Source organism: Antechinus flavipes, chromosome 1, assembly GCF_016432865.1.
Source record: "Antechinus flavipes isolate AdamAnt ecotype Samford, QLD, Australia chromosome 1, AdamAnt_v2, whole genome shotgun sequence".
Classification (NCBI taxonomy): Eukaryota; Metazoa; Chordata; class Mammalia; order Dasyuromorphia; family Dasyuridae; genus Antechinus; species Antechinus flavipes.
Window position 1 is genome coordinate 13,583,709 of NC_067398.1, and position 15,051 is coordinate 13,598,759.

At 44.2% G+C, this 15,051-nt stretch overlaps 1 protein-coding gene across 2 annotated transcripts in view; it reads left to right on the forward strand.

Moving 5' to 3' along the window:
• OXSR1 (oxidative stress responsive kinase 1) overlaps window positions 1–15,051 on the forward strand; it is a 95,197-nt gene that overhangs the window by 74,818 nt on the left and 5,328 nt on the right. For both annotated transcript variants that reach the window (XM_051979224.1, XM_051979215.1), the window contains exons 11-15: window positions 3,938–4,060; window positions 4,976–5,011; window positions 6,024–6,182; window positions 10,884–10,951; window positions 13,838–13,890. In XM_051979224.1, the coding sequence (XP_051835184.1) occupies window positions 3,938–4,060; window positions 4,976–5,011; window positions 6,024–6,182; window positions 10,884–10,951; window positions 13,838–13,890 (439 nt within the window). The remainder of the gene's footprint in view (window positions 1–3,937; window positions 4,061–4,975; window positions 5,012–6,023; window positions 6,183–10,883; window positions 10,952–13,837; window positions 13,891–15,051) is intronic.

Genomic DNA, 15,051 nt, shown 5'->3' on the forward strand with positions numbered 1-15,051 from the left:
TCTTGCATTTTTCTGATCTACTTGTTGGGTACCCTTATTCCCCCCCCCCCCCCCCAAAAAAAAAAAAGAGAGAGAGAGAGCTGAGGCTATTATGGCCCAGTCTCTCTCTGAGGCAACCAGGTTAGCTTTTGGTGGCCCCTGCATCCTTTTCTTGTTGTTTACTTAGATTATCCCCTTAATAGGATGTTTAAAAATTTTGCCAAGAATCAGAGTTAAATTCCCTGGCCTGTACCTTGCAGACCACAATGTGCTTCATTTCTTAAAAGTCAGGGTAGTGCTGGCTTTTCTGGAGCCCTTTTTCAGAAACTCTCCCATTCCCCCAATAGACTTGTGTACTGTTTCCAAAGATAGAATTCACCTGGGCCCAAAGCGTAGCAGTTACAGTTGCTCCTTCTACATTACTCAAAGGTCTTTGAAGGTCCCCAGTCTTAATCTAATCCTCCTGATGAGTCTGTCATGGTACATAAGTGTCAGAGATGTTCTCTCATCCCTCTTCTCCGAATCAGAGCTCTTTGGTTCAAAGACTTGGTTGGGATTTGGCTGTGGTCCTGCTGTTCATCAAGGGCAGTAAAGCTTAGGAAAGCTTGGGATGTTCCAGGCCAACAGGATGATGGATTGCAGTGTATCTGTTAGAGTTGAGAGATTTAGTATCAGGGTGATTGATTTTATTCAAATATAGCAACTCCTGAAGACTGTCTGCTTGGAGGGGACACAGTCAGCGTCGGGAGACAAAGTGCCCAGGACAACCAGCTTCTGAAAAAAAGGAAGTCCTTACTTGAGTTCCCTGGCTGAACCAGGAGGCATTTTGGAAAGATTGTGGTATTTCAGTCTCACACAGCCTTTTTCTTGAATGCAAAGTGTGGATGGATTCCAGCTGTTGTTCATGTAATACTTTACGTTTTTCTCAAGGATTTTTTATATATTTGCTCATTTCATCTACACAACAACGTCACGAGGTATAATTGGGTACCACAGGGGTTATTATTAATACAAAGTTAGAGATGAGGCAGCCGAGGCTCAGAGAAATTCACTGCTTACCTCTGGTTTCAGTCCATAAAGATTAATGGCAGGATTCAGCCCCAGGTCTTTCCTGTCTCCAAGTCCAGTGTCCTTTCCATTATGCTACATTAGTCTTAAGGATTACAGAAGAAATAAAATTACAACCATTCAACCAATAATGAAGAGCTGTAGAATCTGAGTAAGCAAGCTGCTGTTTGTTGTAGCTGATGACTTGCGGATAAGAAATGAAGAAACACAGTAAAAGATGGACATTTTTAACAAGATGAGTTATAGCAAAACCTATGGAATATAGCAAAAGCACTAATCAGAGGAAATTTTATATGTCTAAATGCTTATATCAATAAAATAGAAAAAGAGCAGACCAATGAATTGATTATGCGGTTAAAAAAACTTTCTAGAAAATGAACAAATTGAAAATCCTGTATTAAACACTAAATTGGAAATCTTAAAATTTAAAATGAAATTAATGAAAGTGAATGTAAGAAAATCATTGAATTAATAAATAAAAATAGGAATTGGCTTTATGAAAAAACTCTAATGCCATAGATAAACCATTGGTTAAAATGATTTTTTAAAAAGAGAAGAAAAAATCACTAGTATTAAAAATGGTGAGTGAATATACCGTTAATGAAGATAAAATGAAAGCAGTTTATAAAAAATTATTTTGCCTAAATTGTATGTCAATAAAATTAACAATTTAAATGAAATGGAAGAATGTTTACAAAAATATAAGCTGTTCTGATTAACAGAAGAGGAAATAGAATATTTAAATAACCTATTTTAGACAAAGAAATTAAACAGACCATAAATGGATTTCCTAACAAAAAAGCATCAGGACCAGATGGTTTTACAAGTGAATTCTATTAAACGTTTGAAGATTTAAGTAATTCCAATATTAAATAAGTTATTTTGAATATAGGCAAAGGAGTTCTATTAAACTCCTTTTATAAAAGAAATGTGACAGTGATGCCTAAACCAGGAAAAGCAAAAACAGAGAAAGAAAATTATAAACCAGTTCCATTGATGAATATGGAAGCAAAAAGCCTAAATAAAGTACTAGCTAGGAGACTGTAATATATTACAAAGATCATTCATTATGACCAAATGTGATTTATACCAGAAATAATGCAGGGATTGTTTAACATAAGGAGAACTATTAATATAATTGACTATATCAGTTACAAAAGCAACAGAAATCATGATTATATCAGTAGATGCAGAAAAGGCTTTTTGACAAAATACATTTGACAAAATACAAAAAAAATTTGAAAACATAAGTATAAGTGGATTTTTCCTTAATTTATATCTAAGACTATCAGCAAGTATTAATTGTGATGAGTATAAGCTGGAAGCCTTCCTAGTAAGATCACAAGTGGGAAATGGATGCCCATTGTCACTAATATTAATTCAGTATTGTTTTAGAAATGCTAGCAGTAGCAATAAGCAGAAGAAAAAAATTGAAGGAATCAGGATGAGTAATGAGGTAATAAAATTATTTCTTTTTGTAAATGATATAACTTGGAAAAACCTAAAGATCCAGTTAAAAAGTTAGCAGAAACAATAATTTTAGCATAGTAGCAGGATATAAAATAAACCCACATAAATCATCAGCATTTCTATATATTTTACCCTCAAGGAGTTTATAGTATAATAGGGGAGACAACATGCGAACATATATATACAAACAAATTATCTACAGGATAAATAAGAAATGATTAACAGAAAAAAGGGAGTAGAATTAAGAGGGAGGTTAATGGGAAAGACTTCTTGTATGAGATGAGATTTTGTCTGGGACTTAAAGGAAGTCATTGGGTAGAGATGAGGTGGAAGGGCCTTCTAGGCCTCCGAGGGCAGCCAACAGAGGGAAGGTTTCTTTAATAGGAAAATCATGAGGCCGGTGTCCCTGAATTGAAGACTGTATATTGGGGAGTCAGATATAAGAAGATGGAAGGGTAGGAGAGGGCTGCGTTACAAAGGGCTTTTAATGCCAAAGGGAGCATTTTATATTTGATCTCAAGGGAATAGGAAGCCATTGAGTGTGACACCCTCGGACTTGCATTTTGATCACCTTACTAAGTAAGATCATTTTACTAAGTGATGGAGGAGTGGGAGAGATTGGAGTGGAGAGAGACTTGAGGTAGGCTGTACTATTGTAGAAGTCCAGTCAATTAAAAATTTAAAATAAATATGTTTAATTATTGAAGATTTCAAACAATTATGTTATTCCATTTTTAAATAAAATTATAGTAGTCTTGGAAATGAGTTTGTTATGCCATCCTTTCCAAAATTAACGAGAAGTATGGCATACTATAGTACTTTTAACTCGGACATAAAAATTGTTTAAACACTTCATATGTAGCCAGTAGTTCAGTGACAGAGCTCATCTGCTCCTGAGCCGTCAGGGTCGGCAGGCTCTCTGGGCGCTAGCTTCCTTCTGCCCTTGTTTGTACACACACAGTCATTCAAGAGTGATGACCTTGGTGAAACAAATTGAATGTGGCCGTTTTGCTTTGGTAGACTTCACCCCGTGCTCCTTCTCTCGTTTTTAGATGAGTGGCTGTATTTACGCAGGAGTTGTAGTTGGACACGCCTCATAATTGGGGGCCGTTTCTTTATACCCCCTTCCCATGCTCTCTGGAGACTCCCAGGTCCTTCTCTCCCCATGGTGGACACAAACCCCCAGGGGTGAAAAATGCCGGTTTGCTGGACGGTCCCTCCGGAGGCTCCCCTCCCTTCCCACTTGAGCGTGCTGCCGAAGCGTGAGAAGGCCACGCCAGGAGATTTTGGTGGAAGCAGGGAAATAGCCGCCTAAAGAACCTAGTGGAGTTCAGAGGAGGAGTCCGTGGAATTGGAGTTGGAAGAGCCTCAAGTAAATGGTCAGCCACTCCAGACCGTGTCTTGTTTTTCTGCTGAGCAGGTTCGGAGAGTGCCAGGCTCCAGCGGCCGGCTTCATAAAACAGAGGACGGGGGCTGGGAGTGGAGCGATGATGAGTTTGACGAAGAAAGCGAGGAAGGCAAAGCGGCCATCTCACAGCTCAGGGTGAGTAGACTTCTTAGCTCCAAAATACAATTGTGAGAATAAGATCAGGAGTTTTGCTTCCTTATTCAGCTTCACAGTTTAAAATGGGACAGAAATCTTTTTTCTATTTTTAATAATATTTTATTCCTCCCCTCCAATTACATGTCAAGACAATTTTTAACTTTCTTTTTTTATACAATTTTGAGTTCCAAATTTTTTCCCTTCCTTAACTCCTTCCCCTTCTTTGAGATGGTAGCAATTTGGTGTAGGTGTACAGGTAGACGTGCATTCATGCTAAACTTATTTCTCTATTAGTTATTTTATGGAAGGAGACATAGACTAAAAGGAAAAAAAAAACACAAGAAAGGAGGAAAGTGAAAATGGTATTTTCAGCCTGCATTCAGACTCCTCATAGTTCTTTCTCTGGATGTGAAGAATGTTTTTCATATGTCTTGGATCATTGTATTGCTAAGAAGAACCAAGTCATTCAGAGTTCATCGTACAGTATTGCTGCTACTGTGGGATATAAGTATTCTTGAGGAAATCATTTCTCAGTCAGTTTTTCTAGAATCAGATTTTTAGTTCATACTATTTAAAAGGGGGTTAGCTCATCTATTTAAGCACAATGTTTCTCACTTAGGCTGTTGTTGAGCAAATGGTGCCTAAGTCTGTGCTAGAAGAGTCCCGTCAGCCAGCACAGATCTTCCTCAAATGGGAGGAAAACTGGATTGCTTAATATGGGCCAAAGCTAGATGTTTGATATCTAACTTGGTATTTCAGAGTCCTTCCCTACAGTATTGATGACTTAGTGATGGAGCTGGTTCAGGTACTTTTAAGGTGGTAATTTGGGGCTGAAGGTGAATGACCTGCCTTGTTTTAACTTCTGAGAGAAGGTTCATTTATTTATTTGTTTATTTTATTTTCATCTCTTTGTAGTCTCCCCGAGTAAAGGAACCGTTAACGAATTCTGAGGTGAGTTGGCTTGGTCAAACTAAACCAAAAGCATCAGGTTCCAAGCATGTGTTTGCCATGTTTTCCGAACTGGTTTTGTGCTTTAAAGAGGGCACTGGTGGAGAGCTGTCATAGATGCCTATTTTGTACTATAATGGGGACCCTTGAGATTTCAGTCGCGCCCAGACAAAGCTCGCTGTGGATCAGAGCCATTGTACTGCTTATTTGAAAGTGTCCCTGGGCGGCCCTTGCTGATGAAGGGACAGAATCCCAATCCTTGGGCTGCCACTGGTGGGGAGTATTTTGCCAGCTTTAATCAGCCTAAGGGGTCGCTCTAATTTGATTCTTGCCTGGATGTCTTCAGTCTCCCAATTACTGCTTTGTTGTGCTCAGTGATTCTGCGCCTCCATGATTCACTTGGAGATGGAGGCCACGTTGCACCAACCATCCTGTCTCCAGATCTCGCATGTTGTTTCATAGCACAAAAATTTGGCTTTCAGACCCCTACTTCTGTCCATTTGGCTTTTTTCCCTTTAAAAACTCAATTATCTCTCTTTTTAGATTGCTTTATTTCATTGCGATGAATCTGTGTAATTAGAGCTAATACTGCTGGAAAGAGATCTCTGTCTCAGTGACAAAGGTGCATCTAGTTAGGTGGTTCCCACATCCTCCTAAGTCCCCTCCCTCTCGCCTTTGATGTGCCCTGGTCCCCTGTTTGGCCCCCCATCCCCGTGCCAGGCTGAGGAGAGCCCAGGCAGCCTCAGTTACAGAGGAAAGCTTGGGTGGACAGCCTGTAGTACAGAGAATGAAGCTTCTCGGGCAGAGACGGCGCTGCACGGAGAAGCCATGTTTGCTCATGCGCCATTTTTGACCTCCTGTTTTAGAGACTTTTGGGCCCGAGAAGTACCTTAGCCTCCCTTGGGGTTTCCATACTGAGACAGGCTGGGAGATGCCCCGCAGCTGCTCCCCATTCTGAAGCTCACAGACTTGTTCAGACCCTTCGCTGAAGCCTTTGTCTGCATTTCTGTTACAGCTCTTTCCTCCATCCGATCCCATGGGTACTTTACTCCAAATTCCAGGACCGCCTCCTGCTCAACTACCTCAACCAGCTGGACAGACTCCTGCCCAGTCAACTCACATCACTGTCCCTCCAACTGTCCAGGCACCTGCAGCTCCAGGAGGAGCAGGGCAGGTAAAGATGGGGGGCAGCCGGAGCAGCCCCGGCAGAATGGGGGAGGGGAGAAGGGGACCGCAGGCTTGGTGGGATTTGCAAAGTGACTGTCCGTGCCTTGAGGACGTGTTTTCATCTTGCTCCAGATGGTGATGGGAGGAAGCTACCTTGGAGGCAGGTTTGGGCCAGACTTGTAACAGCCCCAGCTGTCAGCCTCCACTGAGGTTGGGAACCTCCCTCCGGGTTCACACCGGTCTGAGGGATTCTTGTTCTGATGCAAGGTCACACAGGGGGCCCTTTCCACCCTCGGGTTCTGCATTTCTCTTTAGATGTTTTCCCAAAATAAAAGGAGTCTCTGAAGGGGTTTGGGAGGAGTGTACCTGTTGTGAAACTGATAGTGGTACAGGAGGATGCTTCTCTGCCAATCACATGGAATTTGGAGTCCGGGGGACATGGGAATCCCACTGTGCTCCTCACTGCTTGTGTGGCTGGGGGCCGGGCTCACGCTCTGAGCCTCCATCTCGTGAAATGCTCTGCCTAACTTAGCCCTAAGTCCGTGACCCTGTGAAAGGACTCTCCGTGGTTCCTGAATTAGGAAAGGATTGATTCTGAGTCCTGTTTCTGAGCTTCCCTGCTCCCTGATGCTTTCTTTAAACTGCCCTATTTGGGAAGCTGGGAGAGAGTAGCTTCAGTGCTGGGCTTCAAGAGCCCGGGTCAGGGGAGTAAAGCTGAATTTTCACTTTTTGAAACTGATATTGGCCAGAATGATCCCCACGCCCCTCAGAAGGAGACCGGGTCTCATTTCCTTTGACTTGTTCCCTTCTAACAGCTTTTCTTAGGAAGCAGGATGCTCCTGAATGGGGGAATTGGGAATGGAGCTTAGGACCCGATGGCGCTGGAACAGTCAAGGGCAGAACAATGATTTCTGCAGTCCTCAGAGAGGAAGGGAGTCTTGCAGAGCGCCGAAAGGCCTTGCCAACAAGGAGGAGGCTTTCCAAGACTCCGTCCGCACACACAGATGTTCTGGGCCTTTCACTCTGTGTCAAGAACAAGAACCAAAATAGATAATATATGAGATCATCTCTGCAGCTTACTTAACACAATGTGCCAATGCAGTGCTCATCAATAATAATTTCTTATGTTAATGTTAGAGCAGTGCAGGGATAGAAGCTCTTGGAGAAATAAGATGGCCTAAGGGAGATTTTCCCTGACCTGAGAAGTGAGGCTTTTTGTCTCTAATCTGAAGAAATTCTGCTTCCGTGTCCCACCCGCATCAGCACGTTATTTTTGGTGACTGAGACTCGGATGGAATTGATAGAGTAGAAGCAATATTAATAATATCCCCAGCAGCCTAGATGCAGACTTGGAAGGAGCTTTAGAGGTTACCTGGTCTGCCTCCTTTTGCAGATGTGAATCCTGAAGCCCAGAGATAACAAGGGATCTTTCAGGTAGCAAATAGAACCAGATTTGAACCCCGGGTCACAGCTGCCAAACCCCGGTGCTCTTTCTAAAGTGCCATGCAGCCTTTTTATTTTTTGAGACCAGCCAGCCCTAGCTCATGCAGCCTGAATTTGCCATGGCCTCTCACAGGCTCCATGAAAACCTAAACCTGCTTCATTTTTATTTATTTTTTAAAAAAGTTTTTTTTAATAACTTTTTATTGACAGAACCCATGCCAGGGTAATTTTTTACGACATTATCCCTTGCACTCAACTTCTGTTCCGACTTTTCCCCTCCCTCTCTCTACCCCCCCTCCCTCAGATGGCAAGCAGTCCTATACATGTTAAATAGGTTACAGTATATCCTAGATACAATATATGTGTGCAGACCGAACAGTTTTCTTGTTGCACAGGGAGAATTGGATTCAGAAGGTAGAAATAACCTGGGAAGAAAAACAAAAATGCAAATAGTTTACATTCATTTCCCAGTGTTCTTTCTCTGGGTGTAGCTGCTTCTGTCCATCTTTGATCAATTAAGGCTCTCTTTATCGAAGAGATCCACTTCTGTCAGAATACATCCTCAAACAGTATCGTTGTTGAGGTATCTAATGATCTCCTGATTCTGCTCATTTCACTTCTGCTTCATTTTTTAACGTGGCAGCCTGTGGCATTCAGCAGACTCAGTATAAACATCCAGTCAGTGTGAACCAGACTCAGGCTCAGCATACTTGCCTCAGCCAGGACTTAGGGGTGCACTTTCACAATCTTTCAACTGGACCCTAGCGACAGAATTGCCACCCTGGATTTTTTTTTCTTTTTAAACTTTTTAAAAGATAATACCTTGTTTTTTCCCCAATTATATCTAAAAACAATTTTTAACCTTTGTTTTTTTAAAATTTTGAGTTCTAAATTCTTCCCTTCTTTCCCTCACTACTTTTTGAGGTAATAAACAATCTAATACAGTTTATACATGTGCAATTATGTAAAACATTTCCATATTAGTCATTTTGTGGAAGAAAACTCAAAACAGTAAAGAAAGTGGAAAAAATTGTACATTGTGGTCTGTAGTCAGACTGTATCAATCAGTTCTCTCTCTGGAGGTGGAGAGCATTTCTCATCACGAGTCCTTTGGGATTGTCTTGGATCATTGTGTTGCTGAGAAGAGCTAAGTCCTTCCCAGCTGTTCATTGTAGAGTGTTGCTCTTTCTGTGGACAGCATTCAGATCATAGCCTTTTCACACATTCCCAGTCATTAGATATCGTCTTGATTTCCAATTCTTAGCCGCCCCCAAAAAGAGCTGCTATCCATATTTTTGTACTTATAGGTTCTTTGATCTCCTTAGGTTTTAGACTTAGTAGAGATATTGCTGGGTCTGCTTTCTAGCCCTCTGGCCTTGATTTCTAATTGTTCTCCAGAATGGAGACTTACTTTACCAGTTTGTAGATTTTCCCCAGTTGTAACTTAATCTGATAGTGGTATTTCTTCCCCCGTCCTAAGATGTAGCAATTGACTGATATATGTTCTCCATTGTAAGCTTATTTTTAAGAAGTTAAAAAGTCTAGTTCATGTTTCTTTAAGCAGCAGAGGCTCTAGGGCTTCAGGCTAACTGTGGAGGCCCCATTACCTGGTGATCTTGTGTATCCTGTGTCTTACTTCTTGCACTTGGAAGTTCAGTGTGTTGCATGTTTGCTGAACTGCCCCTGAGTTCATCACATAGTGGACATTGCTGCTTCCTGAAGGAGGCTTTCCTACTTCCCGGTGCTGGTCAGGGGCCCTCTTCCCATCAGTCAAGTACTTTGCACTTAGGTTATGCCCAGAGAAACCTCTGCGCCCAGCAGAGATTCTGGCACAGACGAGGTCCTTGTAAAGGCTTTTTGATTGGTTGAGCCCCGGGCTGAAAAGCACCCCCTGTTTTGCCCATCTCAGCAGGGTCCATCAGCCCAGAACAATTCATCTATAAGTTTGATTTTTTAAGTGTTTATTTATTGTTATAAATAATAACAATATTATTTGCCTGTGATACTTTTTGCTTACTAGAAATTAACCTTCACATCCTTATTTATGCCTTATTTCAAGTAAGCTGAGTTGCAAGTTTTGAATTTATAGATATATAAAGTAGATCATGTAATGAGCACTTATTAGCTGGGCTGTGATGTTAGCCACTTGATTCCATTAGGGAGAAATATTCCAAAGGGAAAACAATCTCCCTGGGCACAGGGGCGGTGTGAGGAACATCTGGGCTGATGATGGAGACCACAAGGATGATGTGGGGAGTAAAGTTCTGAGGGCGCTTCCCTACGGTGGCAGAGGCTCATAGTACATAGTAACCTCCTCGTCATCAAAAGCATTTGAAGATTTTTCCCCCTTTAGTCTTTTTAGTGAATCATTGAAAAGACAATTTTAGGCTTGTAGCTGATTTTCCTGAAATACACATATACACACTTGTTACAAACACACATACACACCCACCCACAAAATGAGAGTATCTAGAGGGATCTTTATGACTTATTTATTTTTCCCGTATGTAGTTCAAGTCACATATAAATCTAGCAACTAATCTTGCCATTTTCCTCTGTCCTACAGATGACTTGGTGAGAGTTGTCTGTTATGTGAAGGAAACATACCCTCTGCCCAACATGGTGGCCAGTATTCGGTCATTTCCCAAACATCACTTCATTTTTCTGTCTCTTACTTCCCTTTCCTCTCCCTTGGACCGTTTCTTCTCTTCTCTCTCAATCCCCCCATGTCTCTGGCCATATGTTGTAATCCGCCTCTTCCTCCCTTCACTCCAATGATTGAGGCTCCCTGATGGCTTCTGCTCTCCACCTTGCTCTCGGTCTCCCTCCAGTGATCTCTCCCCTTGCTTGCCCTTCAAGTCCCCTTGTTACAGTCCCGATCGTATTCAGCCTTGGGTTGGGATTACTTGCATACATGGTTTATTGGCAGGAGGCCGCCACGGCATCCTCTTCACCTTTCTCCCTTCCCCAACCCCATCACTGTGTCCCTTTGGAACTTTTGCCTCTGGCTCCATGGCTTGGTTTTTTTTTCTTTCCCTGATTATGTTTGGGGTACCTTAGATTCCCTTAGGTTCCCACCGATAGCCCCTTGAAAGCCATAGGAAGACGCCCAGAAGGGCCCAGAAGTGAGCAGAGAGCCTGAAACCAAGGCCTGCTTTGTCGAGTGTTAGCCCAAGAGTTCCCCGCTGCCTGGGTTTGTCTGAGTATTTGATCCTTCACAGCCTGAGTCTTGCTGGGAAATGACGCTCTCCTTCTGATTTCCTAGGCTCCACCATCAGAAGGGCCAGACTCCCAAGAGACCAAGGTCCCCATCAGTCTAGTGCTAAGGTTAAGGTAAGTCAGTCCCTGCTTTGAAGACACTGACCTGCCTATTGTGTCCTAGAGGCTCACATTTCCCCCAAGGCTAGCAGAAGCAAGCGGGCCTGTTGGTTGGAAGTCTTATTTACACCCCAGAAGTAAAGGTCATCACAGCAGGCTGCCCGACCCAGGCCTGACCCAGGATCAGCAGGATGTGCTTGGAGGAGTGGCTCCTCCGTGGGCATCCTTCTGTTTCCCAGGACCATCAGTGCCAGTTATCTGCAGAAGAGCTCTCTGGGGCAAACGTGAACAACTTTGGCTTCACTGGCACCGAGTGAGCCCCACGAGGGGATGATACGGAAAAGGGACACCCCATTGGCTAGAGATTACCAGGCATGTATGTGTGCCTTTGGCCCTTTTGTCTACAAATAACTCATTAGTTTGGAAGGGCCTCTTGGGTGGCCACGAAGCCCATGTGGACGAGGGCGCTGGCGTGGCTCAGCCAGCTGGTGGCCGGGGATCACTCTGCTCTTTGTTTATCCTCATAGAATGAAAGGTATATTGTAACGCCTTAGCATGTCCGTTCTTAGCTGACTTAAAAACCGAACTTGGCCAAATGTGACTTGAGGCCTTTTCCCCGAGTGAAGCCGACACAAGATCCCAAAGACTGCCGGCTTCATTCTTGCTGTTGGGCTTGGGCCTGCTGTTTCCTAGCAGGGCTGCTCTCCTACCCCAAGCCCCCCAGCGGCCCCTTGGTACATTGGGTCTGTCTCCAGGAACTCGTTGTTTTAGATCGGAAGCCCCTGGAGAGCAGAGAGGGGGGCTTCTGCTCTTGAGCCTAGCAGATGCTTAACCAATGGTGCCTACATTGAAATTTCATTGACTGGCCCTTGGCAAGTCTGCAGGGCCACGAGCCTCACCTGGAATAGAGGTGAAGCCTCAGGGCGAGTCAGGGAGATCCAGCCCCCCCCTCTCCTTGCCCAGAAGAAAAGCAGTTTACTCGGGGTCAAAAGATCTTGGTGAATCAGCCTGAGAAACTGCATTCGGATCCTCAGATGCCACATTCACTGCCTCACCCTGCCTTCCCGCCCCCCATGAAAAAAGCCGCTTTCTAGAGTTTCTTGAGTCAGTTTTAGTTATGTCACCTTCTCTGGTTGCCACAGAAAAAGTTATTCAAGAGACTCCCAAAGATGGACAGAGAGAGTCCTACCTGATGGTGACATTTTAACACACATTGAACAACAGTGCCCTTTCACTGGCTCAAGCCTTGGAGATCCTCTGGAGAACTGAACCCCTGTTCCAGTATCTGAGTGATCGCTGCTGTTTTGTCCACTTGTGTGCTGGAGTTACATGGTGGATAATAAGCATTCATGAGGATTGCAGTTGATATTTGTGGGGAGAAGACATTGTAAAGGATGTGATTTGGCTTTTTGACACGTTGGGTGCTGAGGAGAGCTAGGTTCTAGAGCAGCGTCTGGTGGCCAGTAGCAGGCGGGGGAGGCCCTGCTATCCCAGGCTAACATCTTCTAATAATGTTTATACATGTGACATTCTGACTAATTTTCCACTGTGTGGATGTGAAGAAAATGAAACCGGCAAATGGGTCTTAACCTCCCGGGGTCTTAGATGAGAAAGCAAGGCCTTCTTCCACGGACGTTCCATGGAGTCAGTGCAGGACCAAAAGAGTGGAGCACAAACTGTGCGTTCCAGTGCAGAAGGGGAAAAGTCTTTATGGAGGGGCGTTGGACAAGAAATGTGTGTATCACGTCTTGAGCCAGTTAGCCTGTCTTTGCTCGCATTTTAGGAACGATGATTGTCAAGTGTGCAATTTGATATGCCTGCCTCGACCCCCCAATGGTTTAGGGAGAAGGGACCAGGGTCCTAACAATGTGGACTTCTGTTGGGAATTCTCCTTGGCCAGGAGCCATCAGCTATTTCTTGAAATCGAACGAGTTGCCCTTTGGTGCTTATTTTGATTTATAACTGTTCACAAAGAGCCCTATGAAGGGAGTTAAAATATCCCTGTTTTACAGAAAAAACATGTTTCAGAGAAGTTCTGGGTTTTGCCCAAAGTTGCACAGCTAGTTAATAAATAGCACAGCTGGAACCTGCATTCAGAGTCAAAATTCTGACTCCGTGGCTATTCCATGGAAAAAGAGATTAAAAGGAGCCCTTCTCTCTAGTGAGGAGCAGGAACACATGCAGCTTGGTCATATGGCTGGGAGGGCCCATTTTCTAGGACACACTCTCCATTCTGGCCAGGCTCTGGCCAGGAACCTGGTGGGTTTTGCTCACACGCAGTGGAACTGGTCCCTTCCCTTTCGCGATCTTGCTGAGGAACCAGAATTTCTTCTCTGTTATTTTCCCCTAATCCCATCAGCTGCAAATTTGGCATCAGATTGTACCCCCATAGGAAACCTGATGTCTACTCAAGAAAGCAAACCCGGGGCTACTTGAGCCACCCACGTGGTCTTTCCGCTCTCCCCGGGCCCACTGTCTGCAATAGGGAGTGGGCTTCTCAGTCTGTCCTTCTCTCTAAAGGCTGAGGGCTTCCTTGTGCTAATGTTACTGAGCTCATCCAGGTAATTAGGCATGGGCCACACCAGTATTTCTGTGACATCCAGGTTAAGCTTAATTGAATAGAGATCATCTGGAAAGTCACACGCAGAGGTTGCTGACTCCCCCAGCATGCGTGTGTCGTCCCATTCCCCCCCCAACCCTCCCTTCGTTCATAAAAATGATGCTCCGCCCCAGCCTGCCCCCAACCAGATAGAAGGGAAGTCCAAAAGGAGTCCAGTCTCCCCCAGCAGCAGAGAAAGCGGATCTCGGAGGGGAGAGAAGCTTTTCCGGGCAAAGCTGGCGCCGGCCTCCGGCTGCATCATCAGACTTCTGGTTTGACATGTTTTCTCTTCTCTTTCACAGGAATTCAAAGAAAGAACTTAACGATATCCGATTCGAATTTACCCCAGGGAGAGGTGAGGTAACACAGTATGATGAAGGAAAATGATTTCCAGTGTGTCCTGTCATTGCTTGCCTAAGAAGTAGAAAGGCATAATCCTTTAGGGGATTATGTGCTCAAATCTTGAAACAATGTTTGATGTTTTAAGCTTAAACAAGCATTGCTTTGGGAGGTAGGAGAAATTGTCTAGGTTCATAGTTCCTTTTGACTAATAGCAAATACAAGTTGGATAATCAAGTGTCAGATAGTAAGTAGAGTAGAGTTTTGAGAGACCCGGCTTTGGATCCCAGCCCAAACACTGACTGCGTGATCCATCTGAAAATGGGGCAAATGAAAGGGCCGTCACCTGCTTTACAGGATTGTTAGGAAACTTGGCAAACATTTTATCTGAAGGTGAGTTTTTGTGTGAAGGACCCAGGACTGAACCTTGCTGGTGGGGATCTTTTTTTCTCCCACCTATAAGATGTGTGATGAGACTAGATGAGGATTACAGACAGGGCAAAAGGTGGCAGTGAGCAAGGTAACGCTGAGCTGGCTTCTGGGAGAACGGCTATTTGTCCTGGCCAGCCTACGTGCCTTTATTTGTTCCCCGGTTTCTCTCAAACCATCACCCACTGCCAGGGAGGAAATAGGTTCGTGTCTTGTTTGAGGTTTGTAAGGGCCAGCCTGGTTGGGCAGAAGTGTACGGATTTCAAAATCCCCGAGTTCTAAAGGACCCTTGAGATAGGATAGCAGGACACACACTACACACATATGTAGGCCTAAGGCATCTCACTGACAATCTCATCTCACCTGAACTAGAGCAGAAAGCGTCCCCGTGACACCTTCTCCCGAGCCTCCCGAAGCCTCCATTTGAAGATTTTCCTGCAGGAGAAGTGCATTCCTTCTTGGAGCGCTCTGATTATTAGGAGACAGTGTCTGGCCTTGAGTAAAATCTGCTTCTCGGCAGCAGCCTCCCCTTTTCTCCCAATCCTTCCCTCTGTGACCAAGCAGAAAAGTGGGATCCCTTGTCCACGGCCTTGGTCATGTTCCATGGCTTGAAGACAGAACTTTGCTTTGAAACAGACCTGTTTCCTTTAACTGTTTCTGAGGATGGTGCATCTGGGCTTCTAGATACCCTCAGTCAGGAGCCATTAGACAAACAAGGGGGGGGTGGACCCATCCCCTCATCCGATGG